The sequence below is a fragment of the Nycticebus coucang genome, chromosome 15 (genome assembly GCF_027406575.1).
Source record: "Nycticebus coucang isolate mNycCou1 chromosome 15, mNycCou1.pri, whole genome shotgun sequence".
NCBI classification, from domain to species: domain Eukaryota; kingdom Metazoa; phylum Chordata; class Mammalia; order Primates; family Lorisidae; genus Nycticebus; species Nycticebus coucang.
Genome location: NC_069794.1, coordinates 93,663,143 through 93,681,070, shown reverse-complemented (window position 1 = coordinate 93,681,070; position 17,928 = coordinate 93,663,143). Strand labels below are relative to the sequence as shown.

Genomic DNA, 17,928 nt, shown 5'->3' with positions numbered 1-17,928 from the left:
CTCCCCCAAGCCTTCACAGCTTTTGGCGGGAGACCACGCTCCTCTGACATAGCATCTTTGGGGCTTATCCACAAGGACGAGAAGCGCCGTGACATGGTGGGGTAGCTACCTGTGCTAACGCATCTTAATACAAATGCTAAGGTGAGAAGAGCATGAAAAGAAGGAACTAAACTGATGCTCAGTCCTAAAAAGCAACAGTAACAGTCTCTGCTGAATGCCGGGGGGCCACTATGCTCAGCACCACTTGCTGGAAAGTGCGCCGGAAGCGGACTGCTCTGACGGTCCCCAGAGCAGAGCTGTTCCTGCATAAAGTGAGGAAGGCTTATGAGTGAGAGGTGTATTTTCAAAATCAGTAAGTAAGGTGAAGAAACACACAGAAAAGAAAAAGCTTTGGTGAGGGAGGGTAATGGGTGGGGCCACATCTACGGTGCATCTTAGAATGGGTACAGGTGAAACTTACTAAATGCAGAATACAAATGTCTACATACAATAACTAAGAAAATGCCATGAAGGCTACGTTGAACAGTTTGATGAGAATGTTTCAGATTGTATATGAAACCAGCACATTGTACCCCTTGATCGCACTAATGTACACAGCTATGATTTAACAATAAAAAAAAAAAAGCTTTGGCAATGGCCAATGAAAATATATAAACCCGTGGATACCGTGTGACAGGCTCACTGACCAGGCGATGCCAAGCTCCACAGACCCACCTCAGCACCTCCACTGCTATAATGCACTTTCCATGACTCCCCAGTGTGTCTGCATGTCCCCATGTGACACCACCGTTCCTATAGTTACGTGCACACTGGCAGCTCTCAGTCTGGAAGGTCACCGGAGTCACGCAGAGGGTCTGTTAAAACCAGGCTTGCTGGGCCCACCCCTGAGGGTCTGACTCACCAGGGCTGCAGTGAGCCCTAAGAACAGTGTCTAACAAGTGCCAAGCACGCTGACGCTGCTGGCACAGGGACACACTCTGAGAGCCACTTTTCCTGACTGCTCAGTAGACTGTGAGCGGCTTCAGATCAGGGAGCATTTCTTGTACATCTTTTCCCAAGGGTCTAGTCAATGTCTGTCAGTCACTGGATCAATCAACAAATATTTACAGAATGCCTGGGAAGTGCCAGGTACTGTGCTAGGCACTGGGACTCAGCAGTTTAAAAAAAGAAAAAGAAAAAAAATATATATATACATACACATACTCATCTATCTATCTATCTATCTATCTTTTGGCCCTCATGGAGTTTACCTTCTGGTGCTACATAATCAGTAACTGTCTATTGAAATCTGTCTAGTCATATAGAAGAAAAAAGTGGCATTATCATGACCATTTTAATAGTACTATAGAAATACCAAGTTTTCACTTTCCTTTTTTTTTGTAGAGACAGAGTCTCACTTTACCACCCTCGGTAGAGTGCCGTGGCGTCACACGGCTCACAGCAACCTCCAGCTTTTGGGCTTACGCTATTCTCTTGCCTCAGCCTCCCAAGCAGCTGGAACTACAGGCGCCCGCCACAACACCTGGCTATTTTTTGGTTGCAGTTTGGCTGAGGCCGGGTCTGAACCCGCTACCCTTGGCATATGGGGCCGGCGCCCTACTCACTGAGCCACAGGCGCCACCCCCAAGTTTTCACTTTCTAATAATTTCTCCCCATTTGCATGCTTCTCCTTTCCCACTACCCAACATATAAATGCATAAGCCTGGCAGTCTACCAGCTTGTGGGTCTTACACAATATTTGCTGATTGATTAATAAAATATTTGGTGTAGGTGGCATATTGAAAAAACAAAAAATCCAAGAACTTAAGCACGTATAGTTAACATAGATGATAAAGCCATTTGGGGAGGTATGCAATCTCAGTGTTTTCATACTGATAAATATTAGGAATAGCTTAACGAGTGGTGTTCAAGTGAGCATTAGTGAGCTCTAAGGGGACTCCCCTTCTCTGCCTCCTCACTCCATGCCGTACAGCTGTGTAAACTATTTATGGCGAGTTTCCACTGCCTGGTATGACTTCGAATGCCCACTGGATCTATGCAGGGTGCTGTCCAAGCCAAGGCATGGAGTTAACACTGGACTGTCCTGAGTATAATTCTGAGAAACTGGTAGGAGGTCCTGGGAGGCCACACGGTGTCGTGGAAAGGAAGGGAACCAGTGCAGAGGCAAACTAACCCCTCCACACAGCCGGAGAGCTTTCTCAGCACAAAGCTTTCTCACCCGGCCTGTGAGCCTCCCCTCTCCAACCCCAAGAAAGTACAAAAGATGTACCTTCAAGTTTGGACTAATTTTTTCAAAGTTTCTCAGCAAATAAAAATGACAGAAATCATGGAGAGTAATTTGAAAGGTAAGTGAAAGAACCATGTTGGTATTCTTGGGATCGGCAAATGTTTTTATTTATTTTTTAATTTACTTATTTATTCATTTTTTTTGAGACAGAGTCTCACTTTGTTGCCCTTGGTAGAGTGCCAAGAGATGAGGTCTCACTCTTGCTCAGGCTGTTCTCGAACTCATGAGCTTAGGAGATCCACCCACCTTGACCTCCCAGGGCGCTGGGATTACAGGTGTGAGCCACTGCATTCGGCCTGGCAAATATTTTGTTTTGTTTTGTTTGAGACAGTCTCCCTTTGTCCCCCTCAGTAGAGTGCTCTAGTATCATAGCTCACAGCAACCTCAAACTCTTGGGCTCAAGCAATCCTCTTGTCTCAGCCTCCCGAGTAGCTGGGACTACAGGCGCCCACTACAATGCCCAGCTAATTTTAGAGACGAGAGCTCCTCTTGCTCAGGCTGGTCTCGAACCTGTGAGCTCAGGTAATCCACCCGCCTCGGCCTTCCAGAGTGCTAGGATTACAGGTGTGAGCCACGGTGCCCAGCCGGCCGGCAAATGTTTTTAAGAAGCTTCCCTTTTTATTGTCAAAGCCATAAGATGTCTATATTAATTATATTTTAAAAAAATTATAAGGAAGGCAGTATTTATAAATGGAATTCTGAAAAGGATAGTTTCAACATTCCAGATCAAATATTTCTTTTCTGTTAATGTGAGAACCAAATTTGAGGTTCACTGTGAATGATTTCAAGTCAGTGACATCAAATAGCAACGCTGCCTCAAGAGTCACATTCTTGTCCTCTTGCTACCCCAAATCAGTGATTTAACTGGATCCTGGTCCAGTAATCACTGTGATCCTACATATTGAAAGATTTAAGAGAAATTAACAACATTAAAAAATATATACTTTTAAAATGGAGACCAAGTCCACCAACTTTATTTTTATGAATCATCTTAAGTAAATTCTGATTACTAGAAAGCTTTGGATATAAATGTGACCTTTTAGTTAGCTACACACTGACTCCTAAAAGATGACATTTATTTCCCTGGAGCAGTTTACTAATTGTCACCCTCATAATCCAAAGGAATTAGTATTTCTCAAAAAGGTGGGTGATTCCTTGCAGAAGTGTGACTTCCAGTGTACCAGCCCCTTTCAGATCCCCAAATATAAAGTCAAATTGGCTAATAAAGTCTATTGATAAATAGAAATAAATCCTGTGAGAGATTACATTGGTCTCAAATTATTGCTACTTCATGTAGTGTAATAAAAGAACTCACTATGATATTCCAAAAAACACACACATAAGTCCAAAATAAAAATATTCTCGTTGACATCATTCATATCCTAGAAATAAATTAATGTCCTTAAAAAAGCTTTTCAATTATTCACAAAATCCATCCTTATTTTCTGAGTTAGCAAGGCTGAATTTTAGAAGTGCAATAGAAATGCCTGGAGGCCTTGGCTCCCGAGCAGGCGGCTTCTCAGTGGTTCCCGAGACACAGCTTCTTCTTCTGATGCCGTTCCTCACTCAGAGGGGTGGTGCTCAGCACTCCGTCTACCATTCAAGAACAAGTTCAAGTCAGGAACATTTCACTTCAAACACATGCAGACTTGTTTTATCCACGTAATTTGTAAAAGCAAAATAATGCTTATGTTAAAGGAACATTCTCTTTATTTTATCTTCCGATTCTTAATGGTGAAGAATTAGGAATTGGTTATTGATTCTAAATAACTCACTCTCAGGAAATACAGCATCTGACCTTTCAAAAACAGGATTCACTCAACACAGTCTGGAAAATAATTCATAAAACTTCTTGGTAGGAAGGAGTCCCTATGACACATATTAGGCTGGAAAAAACAAAGTAATCCATCTGTCCTCTAAGGGAGGAGGGCCCTCTGTGGGGGTAGGAAGTGGGGGGAAGCCCCCCAATTCACACAATCCTGTACTGGTAGGAACACTGACTTATGTGACTGGACAGGCAGGGAGGAGAGTGGGGCTTCAACCTTATCCTGGCTTTTGTTTTTAGCAACTTTCTACAATAAACCAAACTGTGTTTAAAGCATTCAATAAACTGCACATATTTAAAATGCACAGTTTGATGGGTGCTGACATAAACACACATACACCCATCACCACAGTCAAGACCATGAAAGTATCCACCACCAGCCCTTGCCTTCTGCCTGCGAGAGAGCTGCCTGCCCGCCACGCCTGTGTGTCTGCTCTGCTATTTCCTTGTCCCAAAGACACTGGGGTCAGGGCTCCCGCTCGCCTTCCAGAGGTAGATCTGGAAAGCCTCCTCTTCCTCTCTCATCCTCTTGTGTAATATTTGAAACATTACACAGACGCAAATGTAAATCATACAGACGGGAGGCCTAAGCCCAACAATAAAAGGAACATTCAATACTGACCCCCCCAAAGGATTTTACCCTCCTTAAATTTGCACTAACTGAATAAAACTGCAGAAGGTGGAGTGGGAGCAAAGATTATATGATGTTCAAACATCTGAGTTAGTATGCAGATAATAAGGTTTTAAAAACCAGTAATTCATATATGGTAGGTCTGATGATTCTTAACCAGATTATTTAAGTAACTAGTATGTTTCCATTCTCTGACCAACCTGGGTTTTACCTGGAAGAAGGTATACATCCTCATCATTTGGTCATAGAGCAAGCTATGCTAATTATACATATTTTTCCTTTCTAACTGCCCTAGAAGCTTGTGTTTTGGTATAGAAGAGCACTGTTGTCTACTGCTTCATATAAATTTAATTTATAAATTCAATGTGTACATCATTACTTGTATTAAACTGTAGTTTCTAGAGGAGTAATTATTAATCAGCACTTTTCATAGCACGTAACATCTGGTAGATATACAAATGTTTAAGAACAAAGTGAATAGTAAAAATCTACCCTGTAGAAAAGAATACTCTGTCTATCAATGCCACGATAGCCATCACCTGATCATTAAAATCACCACGTGTCCGTTCTCCTCAGCAACCAAGTAACCCTCAGTGCAGGACTTGTAAATACTCACTTTCTCTCCTTCCATGCTCATTTTGTTCAAGACCATAAGCTCCTGATGGATTCAGTTGCCACTGTAAGGGGGCACAGACATGTTATTTATGTGTTTAAAAGGGATTTTAAAGATAGAATTTAAGCACCCTGCTTTTAAATATCAAAACAGCTTTAAAAAATACAAAGGAATTAGTATGTCCATATCAACAAAGTCCTAATAAGGCCACCCTAAGTAACCCTCAATGATATGATTTTGGGGGATCAGAATCAATACTCTTGGAGAATGAAGAGACTGGAAAGGCCCTTTACACTCATTTACAGGTAAGGAAGCAGAAGACCAGAGGACTAATTGGAGTGACGTGCCCAAGTTACACACTAACCACAAGCCGTGACAGAATTGGAACTCAGGCCTGCCCAGTCAGTCCTATGGAATTATTAACAACATGACTTCATATTCCATCCAGGTCCTACAGATTCTAGTAACAGACGGAGAAGGCTTAGGTGTTAAAGAATGAAAATATGACCAAGATTACTTTGCATTTTAATGTTGTTATATCATATAAACTATTATTTACAATTTAACATCATATCATTTTATGTCATATAATATCACATATCATATTTCCTCTGATTATAGTTTTCTATCTCAACCATTTGGAAAGAAATAAGGAAGCCTGAAAATTCTCAGATGTCACAGAGAAGGCTGGATCAGCATCTCACAGCACAGCCCTTCCTTGTTCAGCTGGCTGGAATCTAGAAATCACTAAGGACCTAACCAGAAAGGCCCTGGGTGCTTTCTCAGGAGATAAGAGTCAGTATTTACCACCTGGGAGCCTCTTTCATAAACATCAACTAGTTTATCAGATTACCTAGTTAACAACTTGATCCTTGAGGAGAGGAGATAATATAAGACATTTTACCACATATAAAAAATCCTCAGAAAGGGAGGACATGTAGAATTGGTAGATCCCTGACAGAAATGAGAAATTATGCTCAGCACCTGTGGCTCAAGCCGCTAAGGCTCCAGCCACATACAACTGAGCTGGCAGGTTCGAATCTAGCCTGGGCCTGCCAAAACAACAATGACGGCTGCAACCAAAAAATAGCCGGGCGTTGTGGCGGGCACCTGTAGTCCCAGCTACTTGAGAGTTGGAGACAGGAGAATCGCTTGAGCCCAGGAGTTGGAGGTTGTTGTGAGCTATGATGTCACAGCACTCTACCCAGGGGGATAGCTTGCGGCTCTGTCTCAAAAAAAAAAAAAAGAGTCTTAAAATGTCTTAAATGTCTTAAAATATCTTAATCTTAATTTTGGCAGAATTAAAATTAAAAACCAATAATCCTGAATTTACACTTATAGATATTCATAAAAAATATTTTTATAATTTTTTTTTGGAGACAGAGCCTCAAGCTGTCACCCTGGGTAGAGTGCCATGGCATCACCGCTCATAGCAACCTCCAACTCTCCGGCTCAAGCAATTCTACTGCCTCCACCTCCCAAGTAGCTGGGATTACAGGCACCTGCCACAATGCCTGGCTATTTTTTCAGTTACAGCCGTTATTGTTGTTTGGCCAGCCCGGGCTGGGTTCAAACCCACCAGCTCAGGTATATGTGGCTGGCACCTTAGCCGCTTGAGCCACGGGTGCTGAACCTGTTTCTACATTTTTAAAATTACAAAAAATATTTTTTTGGCTCAGTGCCTGTGGCTCGAGCAGCTAAGGCACCAGCCACATACACCTGAGCTGGCAGGTTTGAACCCAGCCCGGGCCTGCCAAACAATGATGGCTGCAACCAAAAAAAAAACAAAAAACAGCCAGGTGTTGTGGCGGGCGCCTGTAGTCCCAGCTACTTGGGAGACGGAGGCAGGAGAATCACTTGAGCCCAGGAGTTGGAGGTTGCTGTGAGCTGTGATGCCACAGCGCTCTACCCAGGGTGACAGCTTGAGGCTCTATCTCAAAAAAAAAAAAAATGTAGAAACAATCTAGTCCAACAACAGGAAAATGGTTAAATAAGTTAGGTTGGAATATTGCATAATTGATAAAAGTAATTTTTGAAGAATTTTGAATGACATAGAAATAGGCCAATATGTTAATAGTGGTATCTATGAGTTGTGAGATAATATAAGTTCCTTTTTATTTCCCTACTGTTCAAAAGTGAGCATATATTACTTTCATAATATACAAAGTAATATGACCTAATAGAGAAAAATCCGCAAATATGAAGCAGGAAAAAAAAAGGAATTGAGTAAGTGGACATGGATACACACATTCATAAACTCTGTTCTAGTATTAAGGTGGGCTTGAAGGCTTACACCTGTAGGCCCAGCTACTCAGGGGGCAGAGGTGGGAGGATCGCTTGAACCTTGGAGTTTGAGATGAGCCTGAGCAACACAGTGAGACCCTGTTTCAAAAAGAAAAGAAAACAGTGCTGAACAGCCGTAGCCCAGCCTGCTACACAACCACTTATCTCAAGGTCCACGGTAACATATCAAAAGAAAAGCAAAAATCTTTCAACCAAAATTAATTGCAATTTACTTTAAATCTTAAAAATATCAACTGACACTTGTACTACTTTTAACAGTCTAGAAGTAAGAATAATAATCATTACTGAAATTCAAATTTAGAACAAATACTAGTGTGTGTTAACCACTGGAATTTACAAAAGTAGGTGTTTTAGCTAACCATCTGCGTGATATTTCAGGCCCGGCCAGATGAGGGGAGGGATGGCAGGGTGGAGAGCTAATCTGCATGGGAAGAACAGGGAGCAACCCGGAGCACATCTTTTCTCTCAAACAGTACCTGAGTGGGGTCCTCCTGAGTGGGTCTGGCCCAGGAAGCATTTCTTGTCCTGGTTTTTGCCCCCGAGGCCTCCCTTTGCTTCCCCCTGCTTCTCTTGCCCTGTTTTTCTCTTTATTCTCTTAGCAATTGAAAAGCTACTAAGGAGGGCGGCGCCTGTGGCTCAAGGAGTAGGGCGCTGGTCCCATATGCTGGAGGTGGCGGGTTCAAACCCAGCCCCGGCCAAAAAAAAAAAAAAAAAAAAACCACACCAAAAAAAAAAAAAAGAAAAGCTACTAAGGAGGGCGGCGCCTGTGGCTCAAGGAGTAGGGCACCGGTCCCATATGCCGGAGGTGGCGGGTTCAAACCCAGCCCCGGCCAAAAACCACAAAAAAAAAAAAAAAAGAAAAGCTACTAAGGAGGGCGGCGCCTGTGGCTCAAGGAGTAGGGCGCCTGTCCCATATGCCGGAAGTGGCGGGTTCAAACCCAGCCCTGGCCAAAAACCATGAAGAAAAAAAAAGAAAAGCTATTAAGGGCCTAGGCGCAGTGGCTCACGCCTGTAATCCTAACACTCTGGGAGGCAGAGGCGGGTGGATTGTCTGTGCTAATAAGTTTGAGACCAGCCTGAGTCAGAGTGAGACCTTGTCTCTAAAAAGTAGCCGGGTGTTGTGGCCGGCGCCTGTAGTCCCAGCTACTTGGGAGGCTGAGGCAAGAGAGTTGCTTGAACCCAAGAATTTGAGGTTGCTGTGAGCTGTGACACCACAGCACTCTACGAAGGGGGAAAAAGTCAGACTGTCTCCAAAAAAAAAAAAAAAAAAAAGAAAAGAAAAAGAAAAAGCTACTAAGATTTACCAGTAAGTAAGATATTTCAGAATTGGCAATAACCTATCACTCGTAGTTCTAAAGAGCTAGGTCATTTCATTTTTATGAAGAGAATTTGAAAAACCCGTTTCTCCACATTCTTTAGGAGAAAGGAAGAGACAGAAAACAAAAACACAGAACTGGAGAGTGCGCTCACTGGGTAGATACAAGCTTTGGTTTGGTTTTACACGAGAGGCATCTTTCTTATCTCTCCCTTCTTTCAGGGCCACATCACTCCCCTTGTCTTTTCAAACTATGATAAACTTTAAAATAATTAGAAATATTCATCTATGTAATATGAAAAATAGCATTAATAATAGCCGGATACTTTCTGGACAGCCGTTGTGTAAGTGTGTGTGTGTACACTGTATACACACACATACACGTAAATAAATGTTGTAGGTACTCTGAACACACACTAACACAGATAACAGGAATGTAAAGCCCAATCTGTAAACAGTTACCTACTGCAAATTCTAGTATATAAAGTTTACATTAAATGCCAGGATTAAATCACTGCATGTCATAAAACAACATATGACCTTGGACAGAATCTTGTAGCTGTACAGAACATTCCTGTTGAGCCTGGACTGGAATGGGACGGGGCAGTAACACATCAGTGACAATTTCCTGATTTCTGTGCTTGTATTGTGATTATGGGGTTATTCTTCATTTGAGGAAAATAAAAGGGTGATCTAGTATCATGTTAACAACTAACTTCTGGGAAAAAAACTTCTTTGCCCCCTGATTGCTCTCATGGGATATGTGTGTGTGTGTGTGTGTGTCTGCTGGGTGATCTAAACTATCTTGACCGCTCTGTCCAGCACACCAAGACAGAGGAGGGTGCGTGAAAAGGCGGGTCAAAGATGTTCTTTCCTCAGCCACCAGATGGCACCAAAGGCCTGCTGGCTCAAGACCGGCGCAGTTGGGTTCAACTCTGCAGAGACCACGTTCACCAGGGGAGGATTCCTAGCCACACATTTGCAGGTAGGTAAGGGCTTGCACATAAAAAAAAAAATTCAATGATAATATTTGTTGAAATCCTTTAAAAAGGTGAGAATCACTAATTTACAATAAGCATCAGGGTGACTGAAACATTATTATTTCAACAGAAAGCACACCTAGGGGAAAATAGGTATCTACTTACAGTAAATTTGCTCACACCCTCAAGTTCCCCGAACCTCATGTAGGAGATATCTGCTTTCTTTTTTCCAACATCTACGTCCCCTGCATAGATTTGTTTTATGCCTGCACCCTTAATTAAAGGTACACATTCGTCACATGGGCACTTTGTCACAAAAATCATGGTTCTTTCTTCTGGTTTTATTTCTTGACACCTGAAAAAAAATGTATAAAGCATTAAGAAGGTAGTTTCTGAAAGGGTAAATTACTTTTTTTAGAGAAATATTTATTTTATTATTATTTTTTTAATTAATTTATTTTTTTGTGGTTTTTGGCCGGGGCTGGGTTTGAACCCGCCACCTCCGGCATATGGGACCGGCGCCCTACTCCTTGAGCCACAGGCGCCACCCTTTAGAGAAATATTTAAACACTCAAATTGGACTATTTTTAAAAATAGATTCACATTATAAACAATATGCTCAAGCCTTATGTTCAAAATATGTAAATCCATAAATTGCGATTACAACCTAAACATGACAATTATTATAGCTAAAAATAATTTACTGATTCTAAGTAAGATGCTCAGTATCAGATTACAAGTAAATGAAAAGAGAAAGAGACGCCAAAGAGAAAGAAAAAGGGAAAGACGGGCGGCGCTTGTGGCTCAGTGAGTAGGGCACCAGTCCCATATGCCGGAGGTGGAGGGTTCAAACCCAGCCCCGGCCAAAAACCACAAGAAAAAAAAAAAAAAAAGAAAGAAAAAGGGAAAGACATGAAAGGGAATCAATGCTTTCTAACTAAAGACCTCTTTAAAATGTTGGAATTAGAGATTAAAACCTCCTTAAGAGCTACCATGTGTGATGAGATATTAACTCACGGTAGCCAAGAGACCTAGCTCTGTTTGGTACCTACTGGGTATTTAACACATGCTTACTAAATGAATAAACTAATATTAAAGTTAGGTTTTGAGTTATAGTTCTCTTACCCCTTCCCTATCAGAGAATAATTTTATTTAAGAAAAGTTTGGAGTTGACATATTTGCACCTTTGTAATGAAGATACTGAGGACAGGAGAGTTTTGGTGACATTCTGCCTGCCGGGATAGTTTAGGACTAAGGGCTGCGGCCACCTGAGGCTATGGGGACTGACTTCTGGGTTCTGTGGTTCACGCTGCTCCTGACAGCTGTTTTCAATTCCCCCTCCACCAGCCTTCCACATCCACCGCCCTAGTTGAGCCTCTGGTCTAGGGAAACTGAGTTCTGTTCAAACAATACCCTGCCTACATGATTTCCCGAGCACGCTTTGTCAAAGCCATTCTGCCTCCTCGCTGCCGAGAGAAAGCCTGCCATGGTGCGCTGCGTCTCCACATGGCCTCATTCCAGCCCGCGCAAAACGTTCCCACTCCTAAACACACCACGTGCTTCCCAACTTCCAGACCACGCTTGTGCTGGAAGCAAGAATGGTCTTTCCTTTGAAGAAGCATCTCTAACTGCCACGGTCCTAGCAATTCTTTTTTTTTTTTTTTTTTGTGATTTTTTGGCCAGGGCTGGGTTTGAACCCGCCACCTCTGGCATATGGGACCGGCGCCCTACTCCTTGAGCCACAGGCGCCGCCCCAAGGTCCTAGCAATTCTTTTTTTTTTTTTGGTCCTAGCAATTCTTTAAAGCGTAGCTTGAATGCCAGCTCTTTCATAAAACTGCACCCCCTCCTTGTCTGTAGCGGCCCCTGAGTGTCCTCAGCATTTTGCCTTCCTCTCTTTTTTTTTTTTTGTAGAGACAGAGTCTCACTTTATGGCCCTCAGTAGAGTGCCGTGGCATCACACAGCTCACAGCAACCTCCAACTCCTGGGCTTAAGCGATTCTCTTGCCCCAGTCTCCCGAGTAGCTGGGACTACAGGCGCCCACCACAACGCCCGGCTATTTTTTGGTTGCAATTCAGCCAGGGCCGGGTTTGAACCCGCCACCCTCGGTATATGGGGCCGGCGCCTTACCGACTGAGCCACAGGCGCTGCCCTTGCCTTCCTCTCTTTTGCAGAACCACTGCGTAGGTGGCTGCAGTCTGCTGTATCACCTCCTGTGTTAGAGGCTCTCCAAGGACAGGAGCCACATCGTATTCAGTTTTTTAAATTCTCTAACTTCATCCATTTAGTTCAGTGGTTCTCAACCTTCCTAATTGCCACATTGTTACAAATAGAAAAAAGGGGTCATGACCCACAGGTTGAGAACTGCTGCTTTAGGTAAAGGCTAAGAAGTGTTCCTGGAAATTATCTAAATTAACATTGGGGACACATTCTGAAAAATGTGCTGTTAGGTGATTTTGCCCTGTGTGAACATCACAGAGTGTGCTTAGGCAAACCTAGATGGGGCAGCCTGCTGCGCACTTGTGCTATGCCGGGCGGCCTGCTGGCCTGGGCTGTGCACCTGTGCAGCGTGTTACTGTTCTAAATGCTGAAGGCAACTGTGATACGGTGGTATTTGTGTATCTAAACATAGAAAATGTAATGTGTCATGCTACGACATTGTAGTGGCTATGTCGCCAGGTGATAGGAATTTTTCAGTTCCATTATAATCTTATGGGACCACTGTCTTAGATGTGGTCTGTTGTTGACTGGAATGTTATGTGGCATGTGACTATATTCATAAATATATAGTCCAGATTTATGTGGTCTAGATTTAGAAAACAAAGGAGATCTTAACATCCAGAAATAGGAGAGGCTGACTTGCAAGCAGTTTCATGTTGAGAAAAAGACGGACTAACAGAAAAGGTTTGCTCAATACGTTGGAAGGGCCTGGGGACTCTGTGATAATGGCCTCAGATCTGGCAATGAGAACCAAGATTTACCAAAGTTATACTTCTGAAAAGGAAATTTCTTAGAATTAGAAAAAGGGTAAGAAAACTAATTTCAACTAACCCTTGCTATATTTTAAGGAGAAGTACATGTTAAAAAAAAAAATCATACCTAAATGTCAAGGCATTCTGTTCTGCGTGTATAATGTATCTGAATTTCCTTATTTCTCGGTCTTTTTGCTTGTCATCCATGTGTGGGAAGTCAGCATACTCGGATCCAACAGGAAAAGCATTATAACCACATCCTATGAAGTACATGGCACCTGTTCCATCACAACTTCTCTACAAAAGTGAGAAAACCAACAACGGTTAGTCTCAACATTCTGAAAAGACAATTTAAAGTGTTTGTATTTCTAAAGCTTGCTATAATACCTAGTGTAATGAATATTCATCCAATTTTCTATAACAAAGTGAACCATCAAAAAAAATTTTAAAAACCCTACAACGTCAGATCCTCCTACTGCAGTGCAGTGTTATCAAAGCTAAATTCTTTTTTTTTTTTTGTAGAGACAGAGTCTCACTGTATTGCCCTCGGGTAGAGTGCCGTGGCGTCACACGGCTCAGCGCAACCTCTAACTCTTGGGCTTACGCGATTCTCTTGCCTCAGCCTCCCGAGCAGCTGGGACTACAGGCACCCGCCACAACGCCCGGCTATTTTTTTTGTTGCAGTTTGGCTGGGGCTGAGTTTGAACCTGCCACCCTTGGCATATGGGGCTGGCGCCCTACTCACTGAGCCACAGGTGCCGCCCTCAAAGCTAAATTCTAAGCAGACTAACTCCCTCTCTGGTCTAACTCTCAAAGCAGTCCTTAGTTTTAGCAATTAATTAAATGCTACCTTATTTAACTCACAAACTGTTTCACTTGAATCAGACATTTCCTTGCAAATAGATTATAAGGGCCTGGAGAGCAGAAATCTTGTTTCATTCTTCTTTTCTATCTCTTAAACTACTCATGCTAAGAGTGGTCTGTACATAGCAGGTACTCAGGAAGAGATTGCTAATGTCTCATATGCTCTGTGCTGTGTTATTGGTTAACAAGTCAGAAATTTTAAAAATACTTTGAACAGGCAATTTCCATTGGGCTAAAATGGATCATTTTGATTTAGTTTAAAAAATGCATTTCCCTTCAATATTCAGTATTTAGCCTGTATTATATGTAATATATTATCACAGAACTTACTTCAGTGGCTCTTAGGTCTCTTGGTCAATGGCATATTAGTTGAATATGAATGCTTTATAGATTATTATGACATATTTTGTTAATGGTAAGTGTTGGAATATTCTATAATCTTCATTACATTATACTTAAGTGATAATATCCTATCAACAGACTTATTACTGTAGTAGCTTAATAAAAACTATGTTATGGGGGGCGGTGCCTATGGCTCAGTGAGTAGGGTGCCAGCCCCATATACCGAGGATGGGTTTGAACCTGGCCCTGGCCAAACTGCAACAAAAAATAGCTAGATGTTGTGGTGGATGCCTGTAATCCCAGCTACTCGGAAGGCCGAGGCAAGAGAATTGCCTAAGCCCAGGAGCTGGAGGTTGCTGTGAGCTGTGTGATGCCATGTCACTCTACCAAGGGTGATAAAGTGAGACTCTATCTCTAAAAAAAAAAAAAAAAAAAAAACTATGTCATAGTGAGGCAACAAAAGCCTGCCAGTAAAATATTATCTACTAATAAATCTTGAGCAATCACTAGATGTCATACATCATGCTTTATTTTATACTACACATCATTATTTCATTTGATCAATTCTTGAAACAGAGTAGTGCTATTATCCCCATTTTGCTGACAACAAAAATGAGGCTAGGAGAGGTTGAATAACTTGTACAGGGTCACAAAGGTAATAAATAGCACAGACAGAGTGCAAGCCCAGGTTGCTGGACCCCAACCTGAATGTCTTCTGCTTTACCACGATGACTGCTTATGCTAGAGATAACTGGAAACGGAAATTCTCCATAGTAGTTAGAACCAGATATTAAGCTAAAAGGCTGCCGAGCCTTCACGTAAACATAAATGACAGTCCCAACCACGGGCCAAGCCTGTGGCAGGTGTGGGGAAAACAGAGAGTCCCTGCCTTTATGGAGCTTATAGTCTGGGGAGGGTCAGAAACAGGGCACATGAGTCCCACAAAACACTCTGGGGATTTCTGGCAGAGAAACCTGTCCTAGTCAGAGTTCAGGTTGGGGTAGAGATGTGCAGAGTCAGAGAGGTATTTTGAAGGTAGAACCCATTGCACAGGGTTTCTGCCTGTGTGAGTCACAAGGAGCGAGAGGATGACCACTGAGGAAGGAGCGGCATGGCAGGGAGGGTACTGGAGGACAGCTGGGTTAAACTCAGGGCCTGTGACACATCAAGCAAACTGTCAAATTAGAGTAGAACCTCTGCAAGTTGACCACCACAGGGGCGGTAACAACTGCTCGACCTTAAGGAAGCAGGCCTATTGTACGGGCACATGTGATCCATGTCTGTCTATGAAGATTAGGCCACCTTAACGAGGTGGTTAACTGTGGACATTCTACTGTATTTGCCATAAAGTCCACTGGAGCACACTTTGGCTCCTATTTCCATCAGCTATATGGTTACTAACTGATTACCTTTAATTCCTAACCCATCCCTATAACTCCAAATCTTCATCATCTCTCATTAATCTATTTCCTGTCCAGCCCACTTCATTCTTTTTACAATACAAATCTGGTCAAATCATTTTCCCTTAAAAAATCTGGACTGCACCCACCAATACGATCACCATTCTCCACATGCAGTCAGTCCAGAGAGGTGCTCTAAGTATAAAATACACTAAAGATTTTGAAGACTTAATATCCAAAAAGATGCAGAATATCAAAAAATGCAGCATACAAATTTGTAATTTTTATTGGTTCCTAGAAAATTTTAGAATCCGTAAGTGGCTTGCCGTTTATTTCTACTGGCTAGTGCCACTGTCTAAAGTCTAAACTCTTTACGTGGGACCCAGAGGTCACAGTCAGTCCAGTGCGTCCCCACTGTGCACGGGGCCCTGGACAGGCCAACCCCCTGGACTTCCCCGCACTCCCCTTCACTCGTGACTTTGCATTTTTCTTTCTACCCCTTCTCTGTCTGATAGACTCTCCTTCTTCAAGACTGATCTCTGACGGTCACTCATTTCTCCAAGCAGACTGGGGGTTCCTCCTCTATGTTCTCACACTATCGGTTACACTTACATATCAATCTCCTTTTTACTCTTCTGGCTCCAAACAAAAAGGCTTTAAAGGCAGAAAATGTGATCTTTAAATCCTCCATGTACCCTGTGGCATGGTGCCCAGCTCGTGTGCCCAGTTACAGGGACGGGTAAAGGTGTTTAATGACAGCTTGCTGAATGAATGCATCTGTCTAGAAAATTCTTGCGGGAGTGAGCAAATGTTTATAACCTTAATACAAGCACTGCTATAAAACTATTAACCTCAGTGGGTCATGCACTGAATGAACTGAACTATATGACTGAACTATATTTACACGAAAGCCAGGTTAAATATTTAAAGACTTATTTTCATACTTACAGATTTCCTTTCTGCCCAGATGACTGCTCCGACTCCTGTTTTATGATCCTCTGAAAGATACACGGCATTTAACTCAGCAGAAATCCATGATCTATTAGTTTCAGGAATATATTTTTCCAAAAATAACCATTTATTGAAACATATTTCATAAATATAGCTTTGCCGTCTTCACTGGTTACAGAAAGGCAGGGGAGCTAAGTACCCAGTAACCAGCAGGGTCCGCGTGCACACATAGAGCTGGTGGGGGAGGCACAGCCAGAGTCAGGCGTCTGCAAAGCTGTGACCAGAACCAAGTGCAACTTCACTGATTCCCCACTAGCACGTGGAGATTAAACGACTACTTCTGTAGAAGATGGAACTGAATAAAGGTTTCTGAACTTGGATTTCAGGTACTAACTGTTCACAACGACCAACGTTGTCTTTTCCTAGCACCAGCCAGACTTCAATAACAGAAAAGACATTTTATGGAAGTGTTCTTGCTAAGAAAAAAAGCTCAAGCTTCTACCACAAATATAAATCTTCATGGACTTTCCTATCTATTCATCTATCTACCAAACTACCTACCTACCTACTAGGCTAGAGGGTACATGCAGGAACTTTTCATTTAAACAAAGTTGTCCCTTCCCTGACCTTCAGTTTACCTTGTAAATCAAGTGGCAGAAGTTACAAACACAAGATTATAATTTCCCTGCATATAGTTTCCCTACATCTTTGCAACAAGCTGTACTTCTTAAAACCACTAACTTTATATATTAAGGATCTACTTTTGTCTTCTACACGGGATTGAATTTCAAATTTCTAAGACAAATATACACTAATATGAAAACCATAGTATTTTTACAAATCAGCTTGCAGCCCTCCTACCTAGCTAAAGTTATGCCATCATAATATCCTTTATCACCTATCATCTCAAGTTACAATACATTTTCATCCATTCAAAATGGAGTTCATTTCATCCAGCCCCAAGGCTGGTGACAGACAAAGGTCATTACCAACATCTAGGGCTGTGATTACAGAAACTGCTCTCTACGATCTGGTCATTCACAGGGTTTTCTCTGTACACCTCTTAAGGAAAGGCCCACTATGATCACTGAGCCAGACTCCTGGGCCTCTTTGATCACTGACATCAGGGAACGCTTTGCTCTGGAACACAGCGGAGGTTACATTAACCAACCCTCAATCTGGGGTCATGTCAGTATTTGTCCCATGTGCTCCACACACCACTTGCACAGAATTGCTAGATGGTTGTAAAAAAGGTAAGCTCCTGGCTTCTACGGAGATCCCCCATCAACCTCTCCCAAGGGAGGCAGGCAGGGCTCGGGACCCTGCATTTCTTGTGGTCCCCCTTTGATTCTTGTGCACACTAAAATCTGAGAATCACTGAGCTATGACCTAAAACAGTTAACTTTCTTGGCTACCCTGCCTACTTTCACCAATACTGTGGTCTG

The 17,928-nt window shown here is 42.4% G+C and overlaps 1 protein-coding gene across 2 annotated transcripts in view; it reads right to left on the bottom strand.

Moving 5' to 3' along the window:
- Positions 1 to 1,535: 1,535 nt before the first annotated feature.
- Positions 1,536 to 17,928, bottom strand: part of CDADC1 (cytidine and dCMP deaminase domain containing 1) — a 49,519-nt gene continuing 33,126 nt past the window's right edge. The window contains exons 4-8 of one of the 2 annotated variants that reach the window (XM_053563749.1): positions 16,481 to 16,530; positions 13,054 to 13,223; positions 10,121 to 10,310; positions 5,360 to 5,420; positions 1,536 to 3,880 (exon numbers count right to left, since the gene is read on the bottom strand). In XM_053563749.1, the coding sequence (XP_053419724.1) occupies positions 3,807 to 3,880; positions 5,360 to 5,420; positions 10,121 to 10,310; positions 13,054 to 13,223; positions 16,481 to 16,530 (545 nt within the window). In that variant the 3' untranslated portion in view covers positions 1,536 to 3,806. The remainder of the gene's footprint in view (positions 3,881 to 5,359; positions 5,421 to 10,120; positions 10,311 to 13,053; positions 13,224 to 16,480; positions 16,531 to 17,928) is intronic. The other variant, XM_053563747.1, reaches the window with a different exon arrangement.